The 21,419-nt window shown below is 71.1% G+C and overlaps 1 protein-coding gene across 1 annotated transcript in view; it reads right to left on the bottom strand.

Annotated features, from left to right (window-relative positions):
• Positions 1 to 21,419, bottom strand: part of B9D2 (B9 domain containing 2) — a 34,981-nt gene that overhangs the window by 12,632 nt on the left and 930 nt on the right. The window contains 3 exon segments of the mRNA XM_075725387.1: positions 1,998 to 2,023; positions 2,025 to 2,123; positions 10,822 to 11,503. Of these exon segments, the coding sequence (XP_075581502.1) occupies positions 1,998 to 2,023; positions 2,025 to 2,123; positions 10,822 to 11,503 (807 nt within the window).

Genomic DNA, 21,419 nt, shown 5'->3' with positions numbered 1-21,419 from the left:
CCCCAGTTCCCCCAGTGCCAGCTCCCGGGGCTCCCCAGTTTCCCCCAGTGCTCCCAGTGCCAGCCCCCAGTGCTCCCGCTGCTGCCCAGTTCCCCCAGTGCCAGCTCCCGGGGCTTCCCAATGCTCCCAGTACCCCGCGGTGTTCCCAGTGCCCACTCCCAGTGCTGCCCAGTTCCCCCAGTGCCAGCTCCCGGTATTCCCGGTGCTCCCAGTGCTCCCGGTACCAGTTCCCGGTGCTCCCCAGTACCCCCAGTGCCCGTTCCCGGTGCTTCCCGGTGCCCCCAGTGCCCGTTCCCGGTGCCCCCAGTACGTCCGGTACATCCGGTACGTCCGTTACCAGTTCCCAGTGCTGCCCAGTACCCCCAGTACCACTTCCCGGTGCCCCCAGTGCCAGTTCCCGGTGCTTCCCAGTGGCCCCAGTACGTCCGGTACCAGCTCCCGGTGCTGCCCAGTGCCCCCAGTGCCCGTTCCTGGTGCTTCCCAGTGCCCCCAGTGCTCCCGGTACCCTCCGGTACCAGTTCCCGGTGCCCCCAGAGACCCCAGGACCAGTTCCCGGTGCTCCCAGTGCTGCCGGTACGTCCGGTACCAGTTGCCGGTGCTGCCCGGTACGTCCGGTACCAGCTCCCGGTGCTCTCCGGTACCCCCAGTGCCAGTGCCCGGTGCTTCCCAGTGCCCCCAATACCCCCAGTGCCAGTGCCCGGTGCTTCCCGGTGTTCCCAGTACCCTCCGGTACCAGTTCCGGGTGCCCCCAGTGCTCCCGGTACCGGTTCCCGGTGCTTCCCGGTGCCCCCAGTGCTCCCGGTGCCCGTTCCCGGTGCTTCCCGGTGCCTCCAGCGCTCCCAGTACCGGTTCCCGGTGCTTCCCGGTGCCCCCAGTGCTCCCGGTACCGGTTCCCGGTGCTTCCCGGTGCCCCCAGTGCTCCCGGTGCCCGTTCCCGGTGCTTCCCGGTGCCCCCCAGTGCTCCCGGTGCCCGTTCCTGGTGCCCCCAGTGCTCCCAGTACCGGTTCCCGGTGCTTCCCGGTGCCCCCAGTGCTCCCGGTACCGGTTCCCGGTGCTTCCCGGTGCCCCCAGTGCTCCCGGTACCCTCCGGTACCAATTCCCGGTTCCCCCAGTGCTCCCGGTACCGGTTCCCGGTGCTTCCCGGTGCCCCCAGTGCTCCCGGTACCGGTTCCCGATGCCCCCCAGAGCTCCCGGTACCGGTTCCTGGTGCTTCCCGGTGCCCCCCAGAGCTCCCGGTACCGGTTCCCGGTGCTTCCCGGTGCCCCCAGTGCTCCCAGTACCGGTTCCCGGTGCTTCCCGGTGCTCCCGGTACCGGTTCCCGGTGCTTCCCGGTGCCCCCCAGAGCTCCCGGTACCGGTTCCCGGTGCTTCCCGGTGCCCCCAGTGCTCCCGGTAGCGGTTCCCGGTGCCCCCCAGAGCTCCCGGTACCGGTTCCCGGTGCTTCCCGGTGCCCCCCAGAGCTCCCGGTACCAGTTCCCGGTGCTTCCCGGTGCCCCCAGTGCTCCCGGTACCGGTTCCCGGTGCTTCCCGGTGCCCCCCAGTGCTCCCGGTGCCCGTTCCTGGTGCCCCCAGTGCTCCCAGTACCGGTTCCCGGTGCTTCCCGGTGCCCCCAGTGCTCCCGGTACCGGTTCCCGGTGCTTCCCGGTGCCCCCAGTGCTCCCGGTACCCTCCGGTACCAATTCCCGGTTCCCCCAGTGCTCCCGGTACCGGTTCCCGGTGCTTCCCGGTGCCCCCAGTGCTCCCGGTACCGGTTCCCGATGCCCCCCAGAGCTCCCGGTACCGGTTCCTGGTGCTTCCCGGTGCCCCCCAGAGCTCCCGGTACCGGTTCCCGGTGCTTCCCGGTGCCCCCAGTGCTCCCAGTACCGGTTCCCGGTGCTTCCCGGTGCTCCCGGTACCGGTTCCCGGTGCCCCCGGTGCCCCCAGGCCCCGTTCCCGGGCCCAGCTCCCGGCATTCCCGGCATTCCCGGCATTCCCGCGCCCCGGTGCCCCGGCGCTCACCTCATGCTGGCGGCAGCGGGGCGCTGGGGCCGGGCCGGGCCCTTCCGGTAGCGGCGGGGTTGGGGGGGGCGGGTAAGGCCCGGCCGGTCCCGGCCCGTGGCCACGCCCCGTCACGCCCCGCCCTCCCTGCGAGGCCACGCCCCTCCCGGTAACGGCTCCGCGTGGCCCCGCCCTCTTAAAAAGGCAACGGCGCCGGGGTGGGGCCCAGTGCACCCGGTGACCCCCAAAGCACTCCGGGGCCGGGGACTGGGGGGACTGGGAGCACTGGGGGGGGAACTGGGAGCACTGGGACGGCATTGGGGAGGCTCTGGGAGGGTACTGGGGGAACTGGGGAGGCTCTGGGAGGGCACTGGGAGCACTGGGAGAGTACTGGGGAGGCTCTGGGAGGGTACTGGGGGTACTGGGAGAGTACTGGGGAGGCTCTGGGAGGGTACTGGGGGTACTGGGAGAGTACTGGGGAGGCTCTGGGAGGGCACTGGGAGCACTGGGAGAGTACTGGGGAGGCTCTGGGAGGGTACTGGGAGCACTGGGAGAGTACTGGGGAGGCTCTGGGAGGGCACTGGGAGCACTGGGAGAGTACTGGGGAGGCTCTGGGAGGGCACTGGGAACACTGGGAGAGTACTGGGGAGGCTCTGGGAGGGCACTGGGAACACTGGGAGAGTACTGGGGAGGCTCTGGGAGGGCACTGGGAGCACTGGGAGAGTACTGGGGAGGCTCTGGGAGGGCACTGGGAGCACTGGGAGAGTACTGGGGAGGCTCTGGGAGGGTACTGGGGGTACTGGGAGAGTACTGGGGAGGCTCTGGGAGGGCACTGGGAACACTGGGAGAGTACTGGGGAGGCTCTGGGAGAGTACTGGGGAGGCTCTGGGAGGGCACTGGGAGCACTGGGAGAGTACTGGGGAGGCTCTGGGAGGGTACTGGGGGTACTGGGAGAGTACTGGGGAGGCTCTGGGAGGGCACTGGGAACACTGGGAGAGTACTGGGGAGGCTCTGGGAGGGTACTGGGAGCACTGGGAGAGTACTGGGGAGGCTCTGGGAGGGCACTGGGAGCACTGGGAGAGTACTGGGGAGGCTCTGGGAGGGTACTGGGGGTACTGGGAGAGTACTGGGGAGGCTCTGGGAGGGCACTGGGAACACTGGGAGAGTACTGGGGAGGCTCTGGGAGGGTACTGGGAGCACTGGGAGAGTACTGGGGAGGCTCTGGGAGGGCACTGGGAGCACTGGGAGAGTACTGGGGAGGCTCTGGGAGGGTACTGGGGGTACTGGGAGAGTACTGGGGAGGCTCTGGGAGGGCACTGGGAACACTGGGAGAGTACTGGGGAGGCTCTGGGAGAGTACTGGGGAGGCTCTGGGAGGGCACTGGGAGCACTGGGAGAGTACTGGGGAGGCTCTGGGAGGGTACTGGGGGTACTGGGAGAGTACTGGGAGGCTCTGGGAGGGCACTGGGAACACTGGGAGAGTACTGGGGAGGCTCTGGGAGGGCACTGGGAGCACTGGGAGAGTACTGGGGAGGCTCTGGGAGGGCACTGGGAGCACTGGGGGGGAACTGGGAGGGTACTGGGAGCACTGGGAGGGAACTGGGGGTACTGGGGAGGCTCTGGGAGGGAACTGGGAGCACTGGGAGAGTACTGGGGAGGCTCTGGGAGGGCACTGGGAGCACTGGGAGAGTACTGGGGAGGCTCTGGGAGGGTACTGGGGGTACTGGGAGAGTACTGGGGAGGCTCTGGGAGGGCACTGGGAACACTGGGAAAGTACTGGGGAGGCTCTGGGAGGGTACTGGGGGTACTGGGAGAGTACTGGGGAGGCTCTGGGAGGGCACTGGGAGCACTGGGAGAGTACTGGGGAGGCTCTGGGAGGGCACTGGGAGCACTGGGAGAGTACTGGGGAGGCTCTGGGAGGGTACTGGGAGCACTGGGAGAGTACTGGGGAGGCTCTGGGAGGGTACTGGGGGTACTGGGAGAGTACTGGGGAGGCTCTGGGAGGGCACTGGGAACACTGGGAGAGTACTGGGGAGGCTCTGGGAGGGTACTGGGGGTACTGGGAGAGTACTGGGGAGGCTCTGGGAGGGCACTGGGAGCACTGGGGGGGAACTGGGAGGGTACTGGGAGCACTGGGAGGGAACTGGGGGTACTGGGGAGGCTCTGGGAGGGAACTGGGAGAGTACTGGGAGCACTGGGACGGCACTGGGGAGGCTCTGGGAGGGTACTGGGAGTACTGGGGAGGCTCTGGGAGCACTGGGAGAGTACTGGGGAGGCTCTGGGAGGGTACTGGGAGGTACTGGGGAGGCTCTGGGAGGTACTGGGAGCACTGGGAGAGTACTGGGGAGGCTCTGGGAGGTACTGGGGAGGCTCTGGGAGCACTGGGAGGCACGGAGAAGGCTCTGGGAGGGTACTGGGGGAACTGGGAGGTACTGGGGGTACTGGAGAGGCTCTAGGAGGGTACTGGGGGCACTGGGGAGGCGCTGGGAGGGTACTGGGGCACCTCTGGGAGGTACTGGGGGCACTGGGAGAGTACTGGGTGCACTGGGAGGTACTGGGGGTACTGGAGAGACTCTAGAAGGGTACTGGAGGTACTGGGGGGGCACTGGGGAGGCTCTAGGAGGGTACTGGGAGCACTGGGAAGTACTGGAGAGGCTCTGGGAGGGCACTGGGAGCACTGGAAGGTACTGGGGAGGGTACTGGGGGAACTGGGGAGGCGCTGGGAGGGTATTGGGGCACCTCTGGGCGGTACTGGGGGGCACTGGGAGGTACTGGGGGGCACTGGGAAGTACTGGGGGGGACTGGAGAGGCTTTAGGAGGGTACTGGGGGCACTGGGAGGTACTGGGGAGGCTCTAGGAGGGTACTGGGAGCACTAGGAGGTACTGGGGGGTGCTGGGGAGGCCCTGGGAGGGTACTGGGAGCACTGGGGGGATACTGGGAGGGTACTGGGAGCACTGGGAGGTACTGGGGAGGTCCTTGGAGGGAGCTGGGGGCACTGGGAGGTACTGGGGAAGATATTGGGGTTACTGGAGAGGCTCTGGTGGGGGAACTGGGAGCACTGGGAAGGAACTGGGGAGGCTCTCGGAGGGTACTGGGGTCACTATGAGGTACTGGGCCACCTCTGGGAGGTACTGGGGAGGCTCTGGGAGGGAACTGGGAGGACTGGGAGAGTACTGGGGAGGCTCTTGGATGGTACTGGGGGCACTGGGAGGTACGGGGGGCTCTGGGAGCTACTGGGCAGCTCTGGGAGGGCACTGGGAGGGCACTGGGAGGCACTGGGAGGGCACTGGGGGCACTGGGAGGGTACTGGGGCAGCTCTGGGAGGGCACTGGGTGAGCACTGGGGAGCACTGGGAGGGCACTGGGGAGCACTGGGAGGGCACTGGGGGCACTGGGAGGGTACTGGGGCAGCTCTGGGAGGGTACTGGGGCAGCTCTGGGAGGGCACTGGGTGAGCACTGGGGAGCACTGGGAGGGCACTGGGGAGCACTGGGAGGGCACTGGGGGCACTGGGAGGGTACTGGGGCAGCTCTGGGAGGGTACTGGGTGGGCACTGGGAGGTACTGGGGGCACTGGGAAGGTGCTGGGGCAGCTCTGAGGCGATACTCGGGGCACTGGGGGCACTGGGAGGTACTGGGGCAGCTCTGGGAGGGCACTGGGGGCACTGGGAGGGCACTGGGGGCACTGGGAGGTACTGGGGGCACTGCGAGGGTGCTGGGGCAGCTCTGAGGCAATACTCGGGGCACTGGGAGCACTGGGAGGGTACTGGGTGGGCACTGGGGGGGCACTGGGAGGGTGCTGGGGCAGCTCTGGAAGGTCACTGGGAGCACTGGGGGGTACTGGGGGCACTGGGAGGGCACTGGGAGCACTGGGAGGTACTGGGGGCACTGGGAGGGGGTGCTGGAGCAGCTCTGAGGCAATACTCGGGGCACTGGGGAGCACTGGGAGGGCACTGGGAGGGCACTGGGGGCACTGGGAGGGTGCTGGGGCAGCTCTGGAAGGTCACTGGGAGCACTGGGAGGTACTGGGGCAGCTCTGGGAGGGTACTGGGGGCAATGGGAGAGCACTGGGAGCACTGGGAGGTACTGGGGCAGCTCTGGGAGGGTACTGGGAGCACTGGGAGGATACTGGGAGCACTGGGAGGTACTGGGGCAGCTCTGGGAGGGCACTGGGGGCACTGGGAGGGCACTGGGAGCACTGGGAGGTACTGGGGCAGCTCTGGGAGGGCACTGGGGGCACTGGGAGGGCACTGGGAGCACTGGGAGGTACTGGGGCAGCTCTGGGAGGGCACTGGGGGCACTGGGAGGGCACTGTGAGCACTGGGAGGTACTGGGGCAGCTCTGGGAGGGCACTGGGAGCACTGGGAGGGCACTGGGAGCACTGGGAGGTACTGGGGCAGCTCTGGGAGGGCACTGGGGGCACTGGGAGGGCACTGGGAGCACTGGGAGGTACTGGGGCAGCTCTGGGAGGGCACTGGGAGCACTGGGAGGTACTGTGAGCACTGGGAGGTACTGGGGCAGCTCTGGGAGGGCACTGGGGGCACTGGGAGGGCACTGGGAGCACTGGGAGGTACTGGGGCAGCTCTGGGAGGGCACTGGGGGCACTGGGAGGGCACTGGGAGCACTGGGAGGTACTGGGGCAGCTCTGGGAGGGCACTGGGGGCACTGGGAGGGCACTGGGAGCACTGGGAGGTACTGGGGCAGCTCTGGGAGGGCACTGGGGGCACTGGGAGGGCACTGTGAGCACTGGGAGGTACTGGGGCAGCTCTGGGAGGGCACTGGGGGCACTGGGAGGGCACTGGGAGCACTGGGAGGTACTGGGGCAGCTCTGGGAGGGCACTGGGGGCACTGGGAGGGCACTGGGAGCACTGGGAGGTACTGGGGCAGCTCTGGGAGGGCACTGGGGGCACTGGGAGGGCACTGGGAGCACTGGGAGGTACTGTGAGCACTGGGAGGTACTGGGGCAGCTCTGGGAGGGTACTGGGGGCACTGGGAGGGCACTGGGAGCACTGGGAGGTACTGGGGCAGCTCTGGGAGGGCACTGGGGGCACTGGGAGGGCACTGGGAGCACTGGGAGAGTACTGGGGAGGCTCTGGGAGGGTACTGGGGGTACTGGGAGAGTACTGGGGAGGCTCTGGGAGGGCACTGGGAACACTGGGAGAGTACTGGGGAGGCTCTGGGAGGGTACTGGGGGTACTGGGAGAGTACTGGGGAGGCTCTGGGAGGGCACTGGGAGCACTGGGGGGGAACTGGGAGGGTACTGGGAGCACTGGGAGGGAACTGGGGGTACTGGGGAGGCTCTGGGAGGGAACTGGGAGAGTACTGGGAGCACTGGGACGGCACTGGGGAGGCTCTGGGAGGGTACTGGGAGTACTGGGGAGGCTCTGGGAGCACTGGGAGAGTACTGGGGAGGCTCTGGGAGGGTACTGGGAGGTACTGGGGAGGCTCTGGGAGGTACTGGGAGCACTGGGAGAGTACTGGGGAGGCTCTGGGAGGTACTGGGGAGGCTCTGGGAGCACTGGGAGGCACGGAGAAGGCTCTGGGAGGGTACTGGGGGAACTGGGAGGTACTGGGGGTACTGGAGAGGCTCTAGGAGGGTACTGGGGGCACTGGGGAGGCGCTGGGAGGGTACTGGGGCACCTCTGGGAGGTACTGGGGGCACTGGGAGAGTACTGGGTGCACTGGGAGGTACTGGGGGTACTGGAGAGACTCTAGAAGGGTACTGGAGGTACTGGGGGGGCACTGGGGAGGCTCTAGGAGGGTACTGGGAGCACTGGGAAGTACTGGAGAGGCTCTGGGAGGGCACTGGGAGCACTGGAAGGTACTGGGGAGGGTACTGGGGGAACTGGGGAGGCGCTGGGAGGGTATTGGGGCACCTCTGGGCGGTACTGGGGGGCACTGGGAGGTACTGGGGGGCACTGGGAAGTACTGGGGGGGACTGGAGAGGCTTTAGGAGGGTACTGGGGGCACTGGGAGGTACTGGGGAGGCTCTAGGAGGGTACTGGGAGCACTAGGAGGTACTGGGGGGTGCTGGGGAGGCCCTGGGAGGGTACTGGGAGCACTGGGGGGATACTGGGAGGGTACTGGGAGCACTGGGAGGTACTGGGGAGGTCCTTGGAGGGAGCTGGGGGCACTGGGAGGTACTGGGGAAGATATTGGGGTTACTGGAGAGGCTCTGGTGGGGAACTGGGAGCACTGGGAAGGAACTGGGGAGGCTCTTGGAGGGTACTGGGGTCACTATGAGGTACTGGGCCACCTCTGGGAGGTACTGGGGAGGCTCTGGGAGGGAACTGGGAGGACTGGGAGAGTACTGGGGAGGCTCTTGGATGGTACTGGGGGCACTGGGAGGTACGGGGGGCTCTGGGAGCTACTGGGCAGCTCTGGGAGGGCACTGGGAGGGCACTGGGAGGCACTGGGAGGGCACTGGGGGCACTGGGAGGGTGCTGGGGCAGCTCTGGGAGGGTACTGGGGCAGCTCTGGGAGGGCACTGGGTGAGCACTGGGAGGGCACTGGGGAGCACTGGGAGGGCACTGGGGAGCACTGGGAGGGCACTGGGGGCACTGGGAGGGTACTGGGGCAGCTCTGGGAGGGTACTGGGTGGGCACTGGGAGGTACTGGGGGCACTGGGAAGGTGCTGGGGCAGCTCTGAGGCGATACTCGGGGCACTGGGGGCACTGGGAGGTACTGGGGCAGCTCTGGGAGGGCACTGGGGGCACTGGGAGGGCACTGGGGGCACTGGGAGGTACTGGGGGCACTGCGAGGGTGCTGGGGCAGCTCTGAGGCAATACTCGGGGCACTGGGAGCACTGGGAGGGTACTGGGTGGGCACTGGGGGGGCACTGGGAGGGTGCTGGGGCAGCTCTGGAAGGTCACTGGGAGCACTGGGGGGTACTGGGGGCACTGGGAGGGCACTGGGAGCACTGGGAGGTACTGGGGGCACTGGGAGGGGGTGCTGGAGCAGCTCTGAGGCAATACTCGGGGCACTGGGGAGCACTGGGAGGGCACTGGGAGGGCACTGGGGGCACTGGGAGGGTGCTGGGGCAGCTCTGGAAGGGCACTGGGAGCACTGGGAGGTACTGGGGCAGCTCTGGGAGGGTACTGGGGGCAATGGGAGAGCACTGGGAGCACTGGGAGGTACTGGGGCAGCTCTGGGAGGGTACTGGCAGCACTGGGAGGATACTGGGAGCACTGGGAGGTACTGGGGCAGCTCTGGGAGGGCACTGGGGGCACTGGGAGGGCACTGGGAGCACTGGGAGGTACTGGGGCAGCTCTGGGAGGGCACTGGGGGCACTGGGAGGGCACTGGGAGCACTGGGAGGTACTGGGGCAGCTCTGGGAGGGCACTGGGGGCACTGGGAGGGCACTGGGAGCACTGGGAGGTACTGGGGCAGCTCTGGGAGGGCACTGGGGGCACTGGGAGGGCACTGGGAGCACTGGGAGGTACTGGGGCAGCTCTGGGAGGGCACTGGGGGCACTGGGAGGGCACTGGGAGCACTGGGAGGTACTGGGGCAGCTCTGGGAGGGCACTGGGGGCACTGGGAGGGCACTGGGAGCACTGGGAGGTACTGTGAGCACTGGGAGGTACTGGGGCAGCTCTGGGAGGGTACTGGGGGCACTGGGAGGGCACTGGGAGCACTGGGAGGTACTGGGGCAGCTCTGGGAGGGCACTGGGGGCACTGGGAGGGCACTGGGAGCACTGGGAGGTACTGGGGCAGCTCTGGGAGGGCACTGGGGGCACTGGGAGGGCACTGGGAGCACTGGGAGGTACTGGGGCAGCTCTGGGAGGGTACTGGGGGCACTGGGAGGGCACTGGGAGCACTGGGAGGTACTGGGGGCACTGGGAGGGGGTGCTGGAGCAGCTCTGAGGCAATACTCGGGGCACTGGGAGCACTGGGAGGGTACTGGGTGGGCACTGGGAGGGCACTGGGGGCACTGGGAGGGTGCTGGGGCAGCTCTGGAAGGGCACTGGGAGCACTGGGAGGGCACTGGGGCAGCTCTGGGAGGGCACTGGGAGCACTGGGGAGCACTGGGAGGGCACTGGGAGCACTGGGAGGCACTGGGGGCACTGGGAGCACTGGGAGGCACTGGGGGCACTGGGAGCACTGGGAGGTACTGGGGGCACTGGGAGCACTGGGAGGTACTGGGGGCACTGGGAGGGTGCTGGGGCAGCTCTGGAAGGGCACTGGGAGCACTGGGGAGCACTGGGAGGTACTGGGGGCACTGGGAGCACTGGGAGGTACTGGGGGCACTGGGAGGGGGTGCTGGAGCAGCTCTGAGGCAATACTCGGGGCACTGGGAGTACTGGGAGGGCACTGGGAGGTACTGGGGGCACTGGGAGGGCACTGGGAGGGCACTGGAGCACTGGGAGGTACTGGGGGCACTGGGAGGGGGTGCTGGAGCAGCTCTGAGGCAATACTCGGGGCACTGGGAGCACTGGGAGGGCACTGGGAGGTACTGGGGGCACTGGGAGGGCACTGGGAGGGCACTGGGAGCACTGGGAGGTACTGGGGGCACTGGGAGGGGGTGCTGGAGCAGCTCTGAGGCAATACTCGGGGCACTGGGAGCACTGGGAGGGCACTGGGAGGTACTGGGGGCACTGGGAGGGCACTGGGAGGGCACTGGGAGCACTGGGAGGTACTGGGGGCACTGGGAGGGGGGTGCTGGAGCAGCTCTGAGGCAATACTCGGGGCACTGGGAGCACTGGGAGGGCACTGGGGGACCCTGACAGGTACTGGGCGGCACTGGGGCGTACTGGGGGGCGGGGCTTGGAGGTACTGGGAGGCTCTGGGAGGGCTCTGGGGACGCCGGGGGCACCGGGGGGCTCCGGTGCCGGTGCCCGGTATCCGGTGCCGGTTCCCGGTATCTGGTTCCCGGTTCCCAGTGCCCGGTGCCAGTTCCCAGTTCCCGGTATCCGGTTCCCAGTGCCCGGTGCCAGTTCCCAGTTCCCGGTGACAGTTCCCAGTATCCCGTTCCCAGTGCCGGTGCCCAGTGCCGGTTCCTGGTATCCGATTCCCGGTGCCGGTGCCCAGTGCCGGTGCCCGGTATCCAGTTCCCGGTGCCGTTGCCTGGTCCCGGTTCCCAGTGCCCGGTGCTGGTGCCCGGTGCCGGTTCCCGGTATCCGATTCCCGGTGCCAGTGCCCGGTATCCAGTTCCCGGTGCCGTTGCCTGGTCCCGGTTCCCAGTGCCCGGTGCTGGTGCCCGGTGCCGGTTCCCGGTATCCGATTCCCGGTGCCAGTGCCCGGTATCCAGTTCCCGGTGCCGTTGCCCGGGTCCGGTTCCCAGTGCCCGGTGCCGGTGCCCGGTGCCGGTTCCCGGTATCCGATTCCCGGTGCCAGTGCCCGGTATCCAGTTCCCGGTGCCGTTGCCCGGGTCCGGTTCCCAGTGCCCGGTGCCGGTGCCCGGTGCCAGTTCCCGGTATCCGATTCCCGGTGCCAGTGCCCGGTGCCGGTTCTCAGTGCCCGGTATCCGGTTCCCGGTGCCGGGTCCCAGTGCCCGGTGCTGGTGCCCGGTGCCGGTTCCCGGTTCCCAATGCCTGGTGCCAGTTCCCGGTATCCGGTTCCCGGTTCCCAGTGCCCGGTGCCGGTGCCCGGTGCCAGTTCCCGGTATCCGGTTCCCGGTGCCAGTGCCCGGTTCCCGGTATCCGGTTCCTGATGCCGGGTCCCGGTGCCCGGTGCCGGTTCCCAATGCTCGGTGCCGGTGCCCGGTATCCGGTTCCCAGTGCCGGTGCCCGGTGCCGGTTCCCGGTATCCGATTCCCGGTATCCGGTGCCCGGTTCCCGGCTCCCAGCCCCGCCCCGCGCCCCGCCCCGCCCCGCCCCTCCCCGCCGCCGCCGCCGCCGCCGCCGCCCTTTGTCCGCCGCCGCCGCGGGCCCCGCCATGGCGTCGCGGTGATGCGCGGCGGGGCCGGCCCGGGGGTGACGGGGCCGAGGGCGACCGGGAGCCCCATGCGGGGGCCGCCGCCATGGGGCAGGTCCTGGGCTTCGCCCACTGCAGTACGCACCGGCACCGGCACCGGGAGGGGGGTACCGGGGGTGGGGGGTACCGGGGATGGGGGGTACCGGGGGTGGGAGTACCGGGAGGGGCCGGGGGTGGGGGTACCGGGGATGGGGGAACCGGGAGTGGCCGGGGATGAAGGCACGGGGATGCGGGAACCGGGATGGAGGCACCGGGGATGGGGGAACCGGGAGGGGCCGGGGATGGAGGTACCGGGGATGGGGGTACCGGGGATGGGGACCCCGGGGATGGGGGAACCGGGAGTGGCCGGGGATGGGGGAACCGGGAGGGGCCGGGGATGGAGGTACCGGAGATGGGGGTACCGGGGATGGGGGTACCGGGGATGGGGACCCCGGGGATGGGGGAACCGGGAGTGGCCGGGGATGGGGGAACCGGGAGGGGCCGGGGATGGAGGTACCGGGGATGGAGGTACCGGAGATGGGGGGTACCGGGGATGGGGACCCCGGGGATGGGGGGAACCGGGAGTGGCCGGGGATGAAGGCACGGGGATGCAGGAACCGGGATGGAGGCACCGGGGATGGGGGGAACCGGGAGGGGCCGGGGATGGAGGTACCGGGGATGGGGGTACCGGGGATGGGGACCCCGGGGATGGGGGAACCGGGAGTGGCCGGGGATGGGGGAACCGGGTTGGGGGTACCGGGGGTGGAGGCACCGGGGATGGGGGAACCGGGGATGCGGGAACCGGGATGGAGGCACCGGGGATGGGGGAACGGGGAGTGGCCGGGGATGAAGGCACGGGGATGAGGGAACGGGGATGGGGACCCCGGGGATGGAGAACCGGGAGTGGCCGGGGATGAGGGAACGGGGATGGAGACACCGGGGATGGAGAACCGGGGATGCGGGAACCGGGAGTGGCCGGGGATGCGGGAACCGGGATGAGGGAACCGGGGAGGGTTCGCGGCCGGGGTTACCGGGGCGGTGGCACCGGGAGGGGCCGAGAATGGAGGCACCGGGGCTGGGGGTACCGGGGCTGGGGGTACCGGGCTGGGGGTACCGGGAGTGGCCGGGGCTGATGAACCGGGATGGAGGCACCGGGGATGGGGCACTGGGAGGGGCCGGGGATGCGGGAACCGGGAGGGGCCGGGGGTGGGGGAACCGGGATGGGGGAACCGGGATGGGGGTACCCAGAATGGGGGGTACCGGGAATGGGGGTACGGGGATGGGGGTACCGGGATGGGGGTACCGGGAATGGGGGTACGGGGATGGGGGTACGGGGGACGGGGGTACGGGGATGGGGGGTACCGTGAATGGGGGTACCGGGATGGGGGGTACCGGGAATGGGGGTACGGGGATGGGGGTACGGGGGACGGGGGTACGGGGATGGGGGGTACCGGGAATGGGGGTACGGGGATGGGGGTACCGGGGATGGGGGTACCGGGGATGGGGGTACCCAGAATGGGGTACCGGGGATGGGGGGTACCGGGAATGGGGGTACCGGGATGGGGGTACCGGGATGGGGGTACCGGGAATGGGGGTACGGGGATGGGGGTACCGGGATGGGGGTACCGGGAATGGGGGTACGGGGATGGGGGGTACCGGGAATGGGGGGTACCCAGAATGGGGGTACGGGGATGGGGGTACCGGGGATGGGGGTACCGGGAATGGGGGAACCGGGATGGGGGGTACCGGGAATGGGGGTACGGGGATGGGGGGTACCGGGATGGGGGTACCGGGAATGGGGGTACGGGGATGGGGGTACGGGGGACGGGGGTACGGGGATGGGGGTACCGGGGATGGGGGTACCCAGAATGGGGGGTACCGGGAATGGGGGTACGGGGATGGGGGTACCGGGGATGGGGGAACCGGGATGGGGGTACCGGGGATGGGGGTACCCAGAATGGGGGTACGGGGATGGGGGTACCGGGATGGGGGAACCGGGGATGGGGGGTACCGGGAATGGGGGGTACCGGGATGGGGGTACCGGGGATGGGGGTACCCGGAATGGGGGTACCGGGGATGGGGGTACCGGGGATGGGGGTACCCGGAATGGGGGTACCGGGAATGGGGGAACCGGGATGGGGGTACGGGGATGGGGGTACCGGAATGGGGGTACGGGGATGGGGGTACGGGGATGGGGGTACCGGGAATGGGGGAACCGGGAATGGGGGGTACCGGGGATGGGGGTACCGGGGATGGGGGTACCCGGAATGGGGGTACCGGGGATGGGGGTACCGGGAATGGGGGGTACCGGGAATGGGGGAACCGGGATGGGGGTACGGGGATGGGGGTACCGGGGATGGGGGTACGGGGATGGGGGTACGGGGATGGGGGTACCGGGAATGGGGGGTACCGGGAATGGGGGTACGGGGATGGGGGTACGGGGATGGGGGGTACCGGGAATGGGGGTACGGGGATGGGGGGTACCGGGGATGGGGGTACCGGGAATGGGGGTACGGGGATGGGGGTACGGGGATGGAGGAACCGGGAGGGGCCAGGAATGGAGGTACCGGGGCTGGGGGAACCGGGTTGGGGGTACCGGGGGTGGAGGCATCGGGGATGGGGGAACCGGGAGGGGCCGGGGCCGGGGACACCGGGATGGGGCCCCGGGGATGGGGGGACACCGGGGCCGGGACACCGGGGCAGGGCGTGTCTGGGGGGGGGCACCGGGGAGGGGGGGACCCAGGGACTGGGGGGGGTAGGAGCAGGTTTGGGGGGTCAGGGACACGGGGGGGGTCAGGGACACGGGGGGGGGGTCAGGGACATGGGGGGACCGGGGACACGGGGGGGGTCAGGGACATGGGGAGGGGTCAGGGACATGGGGAGGGGTCAGGGACACGGGGGGGGTCAGGGACACGGGGGGGGTCAGGGACATGGGTAGGGGTCAGGGACACGGGGGGGGTCAGGGACACGGGGGGTCAGGGACATGGGGAGGGGTCAGGGACACGGGGGGGGTCAGGGACACGGGGGGTCAGGGACATGGGGAGGGGTCAGGGACACGGGGGGGGTCAGGGACACAGGGGGGGCACCGGGGACACGGGGGGTCAGGGACACGGGGGAGGGGTCAGGGACACGGGGGGGTCAGGGACATGGGGGGGACCGGGGACACGGGGGGTCAGGGACACGGGGGAGGGGTCAGGGACACGGGGGGGGTCAGGGACACGGGGGGGTCCCCCACGCCCCCCCCAGCCCCTCTGCCCCCCCAGAGGAGGCTCCATCCACGGCCTCCACCACGCCGGACTCCACGGAGGGTGAGTTTGGGGGGGGGGGGGACACACAACTTTGGGGAGTGGGGAGGGGGGCATAGGGGGACCCCCCCCTTTGACCCCCCCAAATCCCCCCCCCCCAAGGTGGCAACGAGGAGTCGGACTTCCCCGAGCTGCAGGCGGCCCCGGAGCCCCCCGAGGAGGAAGAGGAGGATGAAGATGGGGCGACGGCGGCGGCGGAGGGGGGGCCCCGGGGCCCCCCCCGGGAACTCACCTTCTCCTACATCGCTTTTAGGGGGGGGGGTCCCCCCAATGAAGCCGGACCCCGCTGCCGCCGGGACTCCCGTCGCGGCCGCCCCCCCCGCCTAAGCTCGGGGCCCCCCGGGGGGTCCCCACGGGGGCCGGACCCCCCTTTAGCTACCAGGGCCCCCCCAAAACGTCCCGAGGAGCCCTCGGCCCCTCCCGAGGGGCAGCTGGAGGGGGGGGGGGCCCTGCCAGATCTGGGGGGTCCTGAGGCTGAGGAGACCCCGCTGAGCTTGGGTATGAGGGGGGCGGGGGGGGGGCTGGGGGTGAGGGGGGGTCCCCAAGGGGGCGTTGGGGTGATGGGGGGGGCCTGGGGCACCCCTGAGGGGGGTTGGGGGGGTCCCCAAGGGGGGCATGGCGGCCATGGGGGGGTCCCCGAGGGGTTCTCAGGGGAATGGGGGGGTCCCCAAAGGGGGGCTGGGGGCCATGGGGGGGTCCCTGGGGGGGCTTGGGGAAATGGAGGGGGTCCCCAAGGGGGGCCTGGGGGCCATGGAGGGGTCCCCAAGGAGGGGCTGGGGGCCATGGGGGGGTCCCCAAGGGGGGGCTTGGGGCCATGGGGGGGTCCCGAGGGGTTCTCAGGGGAATGGGGGGGTCCCCAAGGAGGGGCTGGGGGCCATGGGGGGGTCCCGAAGGGTTCTCAGGGGAATGGGGGGGTCCCCAAGGAGGGGCTGGGGGCCATGGGGGGGTCCCGAGGGTTCTCAGGGGAATGGGGGGGTCCCCAAGGAGGGGCTGGGGGCCATGGGGGGGTCCCCAAGGGGGGGCTGGGGGCCATGGGGGGGTCCCCGGGGGGGCTGGGGGAAATGGAGGGGGTCCCCAAGGAGGGGCTGGGGGCCATGGGGGCGTCCCGAGGGGTTCTCAGGGGAATGGGGGGGTCCCCAAGGGAGGCTTGGGGCCATGGGGGGGTCCCCGGGGGGGCTGGGGGAAATGGAGGGGGTCCCCAAGGGGGGGGCTGGGGGCCATGGGGGGGTCCCCGAGGGGTTCTCAGGGGAATGGGGGGGTCCCCAAGGAGGGGCTGGGGGCCATGGGGGGGTCCCCGAGGGGTTCTCAGGGGAATGGGGGGGTCCCCGGGGGGGCCGGGGGGGTCCTGGGACACCGTTTCGGGCCCCCCCCAACCCCCCCCCCCTTTCCCCGCAGCAGCGGCGCCCGCGCTTCCCCCCCCGCCAGCAGGGGGCGCCCCGCGCCCGCCCCCTCCAGCCCCTCCGCCAATCCCGGAACCGCCCCCGGCTCCTCCCGACCAATCACCGAGCCCGCCGGGAGCTGAAGTCCTGGGTGAGCGGCCAATCAGGGGCCTCGGGGCGCGGCGGGGGGGGCACAGCCGGGGGGTCCGGTTGCAGGGTGGGGCCTGGGTGTCCGGGCGGGATTGGTGGCTAAAAATAGGGGTGACCCCCCCCCAGGGTGCCCCCCCCACCCAGCAGCACCCGCGGGAGCCATGGAGGGCCAAGGTGGGGGCGGGGGGGCACCCGGGGGGGGGGGGGGAGCACCTTGGGGTGGGGGTGGGGGCACCCTGGGGGAGGTGGGGGCACCCTGAGGAGGGGGGGGCACCCTGGGGTGGGGGGGGGCCACCCTGGGGGGTGGGGGAACACCCTGGGGTGGGGGGTGGGTGCACCCTGGGGGGTGGGGGGGGCACCCTGGGGTGGGGGTGGGGGCACCCTGGGGGGGGCGTGGGGGCACCCTGGGGTGGGGGGGGCACCCTGGGGGGTGGGGGAACACCCTGGGGTGGGGGGGTGGGGGCACCCTGGGGGGTGGGGGGGGCACCCTGGGTGGGAGGTGGGGGCACCCTGAGGAGGGGGGGGCACCCTGGAGGGGGCGTGGGAGCACCCTGGGGTGGGGGGGGCACCCTGGGGGGTGGGGGAACACCCTGGGGTGGGGGGTGGCGGCACCCTGGGGGGTGGGGGGACACCCTGGGGTGGGGGTGGGGGCACCCTGGGGGGTGGGGGGGGCACCCTGGGGGAGGTGGGGGCACCCTGAGGAGGGGGGGGCACCCTGGGGGAGGTGGGGGCACCCTGAGGAGGGGGGGCACCCTGGGTGGGGGTGGGGGCACCCTGGGGGGTGGGGGGACACCCTGGGGGAGGTGGGGGCACCCTGAGGAGGGGGGGGCACCCTGGGGTGGGGGTGGGGGCACCCTGAGGTGGGGGGGCACCCTGGGGGGTGGGGGGGACACCCTGGGGTGGGGGGGGCACCCTGGGGGGTGGGGGAACACCCTGGGGTGGGGGTGGGGGCACCCTGGGGGGGGCGTGGGGGCACCCTGGGGGTGGGGGGGACACCCTGGGGTGGGGGTGGGGGCACCCTGGGGCGGGGGGAGCACTCTGAGGTTGGGGGGAGCACCCTGGGGTGGGGGAGCACCCTGAGGAGGGGGGGGGGCACCCTTGGGGTGGGGGCACACCGGGGGGTGGGGGAGCACCCTGGGAGGGGCACCCTGGGCGGGGACGCTGGGTGGGGGAGCACCCTGGGATGGGGGGGGTGGGGACACTCAGGGTGGGGACGGCTGGGAGCTGGGGGGGGGCACTGGGAGCACTGGGAGGCTCTGGGGGGGCACTGGGAGGCACTGGGAGCACTGGGAGGGTACTGGGGAGCACTGGGAGGGCACTGGAAAGGCACTAGGAGAGCATGGGGGGGCACTGGGAGGCTCTGGGGGGGCACTGGGAGGCTCTGGGGGGGCACTGGGGGGCACTGGGAGGTTACTGGGGGGCTCTGGGGGGGTACTGGGGGGCTCTGATGGTTACTGGGGGGCTCTGGGGGGGTACTGGGGGGCACTGGGAGGTTACTGGGGGGCTCGGGGGGGGCACTGGGAACACTGGGAGGATACTGGGAGACTCGGGGGGGGCACTGGGAGGCACTGGGAACACTGGGAGGATACTGGGGGGCACTGGGGGGGCACTGGGAGCCCTGGGATGGTACTGGGGGGCACTGGGAGGGCACTGGGGGGTACTGGGGGGGGGCACTGGGAGCACTGGGAGGGTACTGGGGGGCTCTGGGGGGCACCGGGAGCCCGGGGGGGGGCACTGGGAGGTTACTTGGGGGGGTCTGGGGGGGCACTGGGAGGCACTGGGAGGATACTGGGGGGCTCGGGGGGGCACTGGGAGGATACTGGGGGACACTGGGGGGCTCTGGGAGGTTACTGGGGGACTCTGGGTGGGCACTGGGGGATGCTGGGGGCAGTGGGAGCCGTGGGGGGGGCACTGGGGGGCACTGGGAGCCGTGGGGGGCACTGGGATGGTACTGGGGGGCTCTGGGGGGGCACTGGGGGCACTGGGATGGTACTGGGGGGCACTGGGAGCACTGGGAGCCGTGGGGGGCAGTGGGAGCACTGAGAGGCTCTGGGAGCGCTGGGATGGCACTGGGAGGTTACTGGGGGGCACTGGGAGGATACTGGGGGGCCCTGGGGGGCAGTGGGAGCCGTAGGGGGCACTGGGAGCCGTGGGGGGCGGTGGGAGCCCTGGGGGGGGCACTGGGAGGTTACTGGGGGGCACTGGGAGCCGTGGGGGGGCACTGGGGGGCTCTGGGAGGTTACTGGGGGGCACTGGGAGCTGTGGGGCGGCACTGGGGGGCTCTGGGAGGTTACTGGGGGGCACTGGGGGGCTCTGAGGGGGCACTGGGAGGCACTGGGAGGTTACTGGGGGGCACTGGGAGGTGTGGGGCGGCACTGGGGGGCTCTGGGAGGTTACTGGGAGCTGTGGGATGGCACTGGGAGGCACTGGGAGGTTACTGGGGGGCACTGGGAGCACTGGGGGCACTGGGAGGCGTGGGGGGGCACTGGGGGGCTCTGGGAGGTTACTGAGGGGCTCGGGGTGGGCACTGGGAGGTTACTGGGGGGCACTGGGAGGTTACTGGGGGGCACTGGGCGCTGTGGGATGGCACTGGGAGGCACTGGGAGGTTACTGGGGGCTCTGGGGGGGCACTGGGCGCTGTGGGATGGCACTGGGGGGCACTGGGAGGTTACTGGGGGGCACTGGGAGCTGTGGGATGGCACTGGGAGGCACTGGGAGGTTACTGGGGGGCTCTGGGGGGGCACTGGGCGCTGTGGGATGGCACTGGGAGGCACTGGGAGGTTACTGGGGGGCACTGGGAGGTTACTGGGGGGCTCTGGGGGGGCACCGGGCGCTGTGGGATGGCACTGGGGGGCACTGGGAGGTTACTGGGGGGCACTGGGAGCATTGGGGGCACTGGGAGGTGTGGGGGGGCACCGGGAGGCTCTGGGAGGTTACTGGGGGGCACTGGGAGGTTATTGGGGGGCACTGGGAGGCACTGGGAGGTTACTGGGGGGCGCTGGGAGGTTACTGGGGGGCACTGGGAGCTGTGGGATGGCACTGGGAGGCACTGGGAGGTTACTGGGGGGCACTGGGGGGCTCTGGGGGGGCACTGGGCGCTGTGGGATGGCACTGGGGGGCACTGGGAGGTTACTGGGGGGCACTGGGGGGCTCTGGGGGGGCACTGGGCGCTGTGGGATGGCACTGGGAGGTTACTGGGGGGCACTGGGGGGCTCTGGGGGGGCACTGGGCACTGTGGGATGGCACTGGGGGGCACTGGGAGGTTACTGGGAGGCACTGGGAGGTTACTGGGGGGCACTGGGAGGTTACTGGGGGGCACTGGGAGCATTGGGGGCACTGGGAGGCTCTGGGAGGTTACTGGGGGGCACTGGGAGGTTACTGGGGGGCACTGGGGGGCACTGGGAGGTTACTGGGGGGCACTGGGAGCATTGGGGGCACTGGGAGGCTCTGGGAGGTTACTGGGGGGCACTGGGAGGTTACTGGGGGGCACTGGGAGCATTGGGGGCACTGGGAGGTGTGGGGGGGCACCGGGAGGCTCTGGGAGGTTACTGGGGGGCACTGGGAGGTTACTGGGGGGCACTGGGGGGCACTGGGAGGTTACTGGGGGGCACTGGGAGCATTGGGGGCACTGGGAGGCTCTGGGAGGTTACTGGGGGGCACTGGAGGTTACTGGGGGGCACTGGGAGCATTGGGGGCACTGGGAGGTGTGGGGGGGCACCGGGAGGCTCTGGGAGGTTACTGGGGGGCACTGGGAGGTTACTGGGGGGCACTGGGAGGTCACTGGGGGCACTGGGAGGTTACTGGGGGGCACTGGGAGCCCTGCGCTGTGCCCGCAGTGTGGGAGCTGCTGTACTGGCGGGCGCCGGGGCGGTCGGCGCTGGCGCTGGCGGGGGCCCTGGGCACCCTGGGGTGCCTGGCGCGCTTCAGCGCCGTCAGCGTGGGCGCCTACGGGGCGCTGGCCGTGCTGGGGGTCACCCTGCCCCTGCGCCTGCACCGCCTGGCACTGCGGGCGCTGCGCCCGCCCGCGCCCCCCGCCCGGTGAGTGCCCCCCGCCCGCCCCCGGCATCGCTGGCACCCCCCCCAGCCCTGCTGCCCCCCCCGCGACATCGGTGTCACCCCCCCAGGGACATCACTGTCACCCCCCCCCAGCCCTGCCACCCCCAGGACATCGGTGTCACCCCCCCCAGGGACATCACTGTCACCCCCCCCCCCAGCCCTGCCACCCCCCAGGACATCGGTGTCACCCCCCCCCAGCCCTGCTGCCCCCCCGCGACATCGGTGTCACCCCCCCAGGGACATCACTGTCACCCCCCCCAGCCCCTGCCACCCCCCCAGGACATCGGTGTCACCCCCCCCAGCCCTGCCACCCCCAGGACATCGGTGTCACCCCCCCCCAGGGACATCACTGTCACCCCCCCCCCAGCCCTGCTGCCCCCCCTGGGACATCGGTGTCACCCCCCCCCAGCCCTGCTGCCCCCCCGGGACATCGGTGTCACCCCCCCCAGCCCTGCCACCCCCCAGGACATCGGTGTCACCCCCCCCAGCCCTGCCACCCCCAGGACATCGGTGTCACCCCCCCCAGGGACATCACTGTCACCCCCCCCCCCCCAGCCCTGCTGCCCCCCCGGGACATCGGTGTCACCCCCCCCCCCCCCAGCCCTGCTGCCCCCCTGGGACATCGGTGTCACCCCCCCCAGCCCTGCTGCCCCCCCGGGACATCG

Source organism: Pelecanus crispus, chromosome 30 (assembly GCF_030463565.1).
Source record: "Pelecanus crispus isolate bPelCri1 chromosome 30, bPelCri1.pri, whole genome shotgun sequence".
NCBI classification, from domain to species: domain Eukaryota; kingdom Metazoa; phylum Chordata; class Aves; order Pelecaniformes; family Pelecanidae; genus Pelecanus; species Pelecanus crispus.
This window is presented reverse-complemented; position numbering and strand designations above follow the sequence as displayed.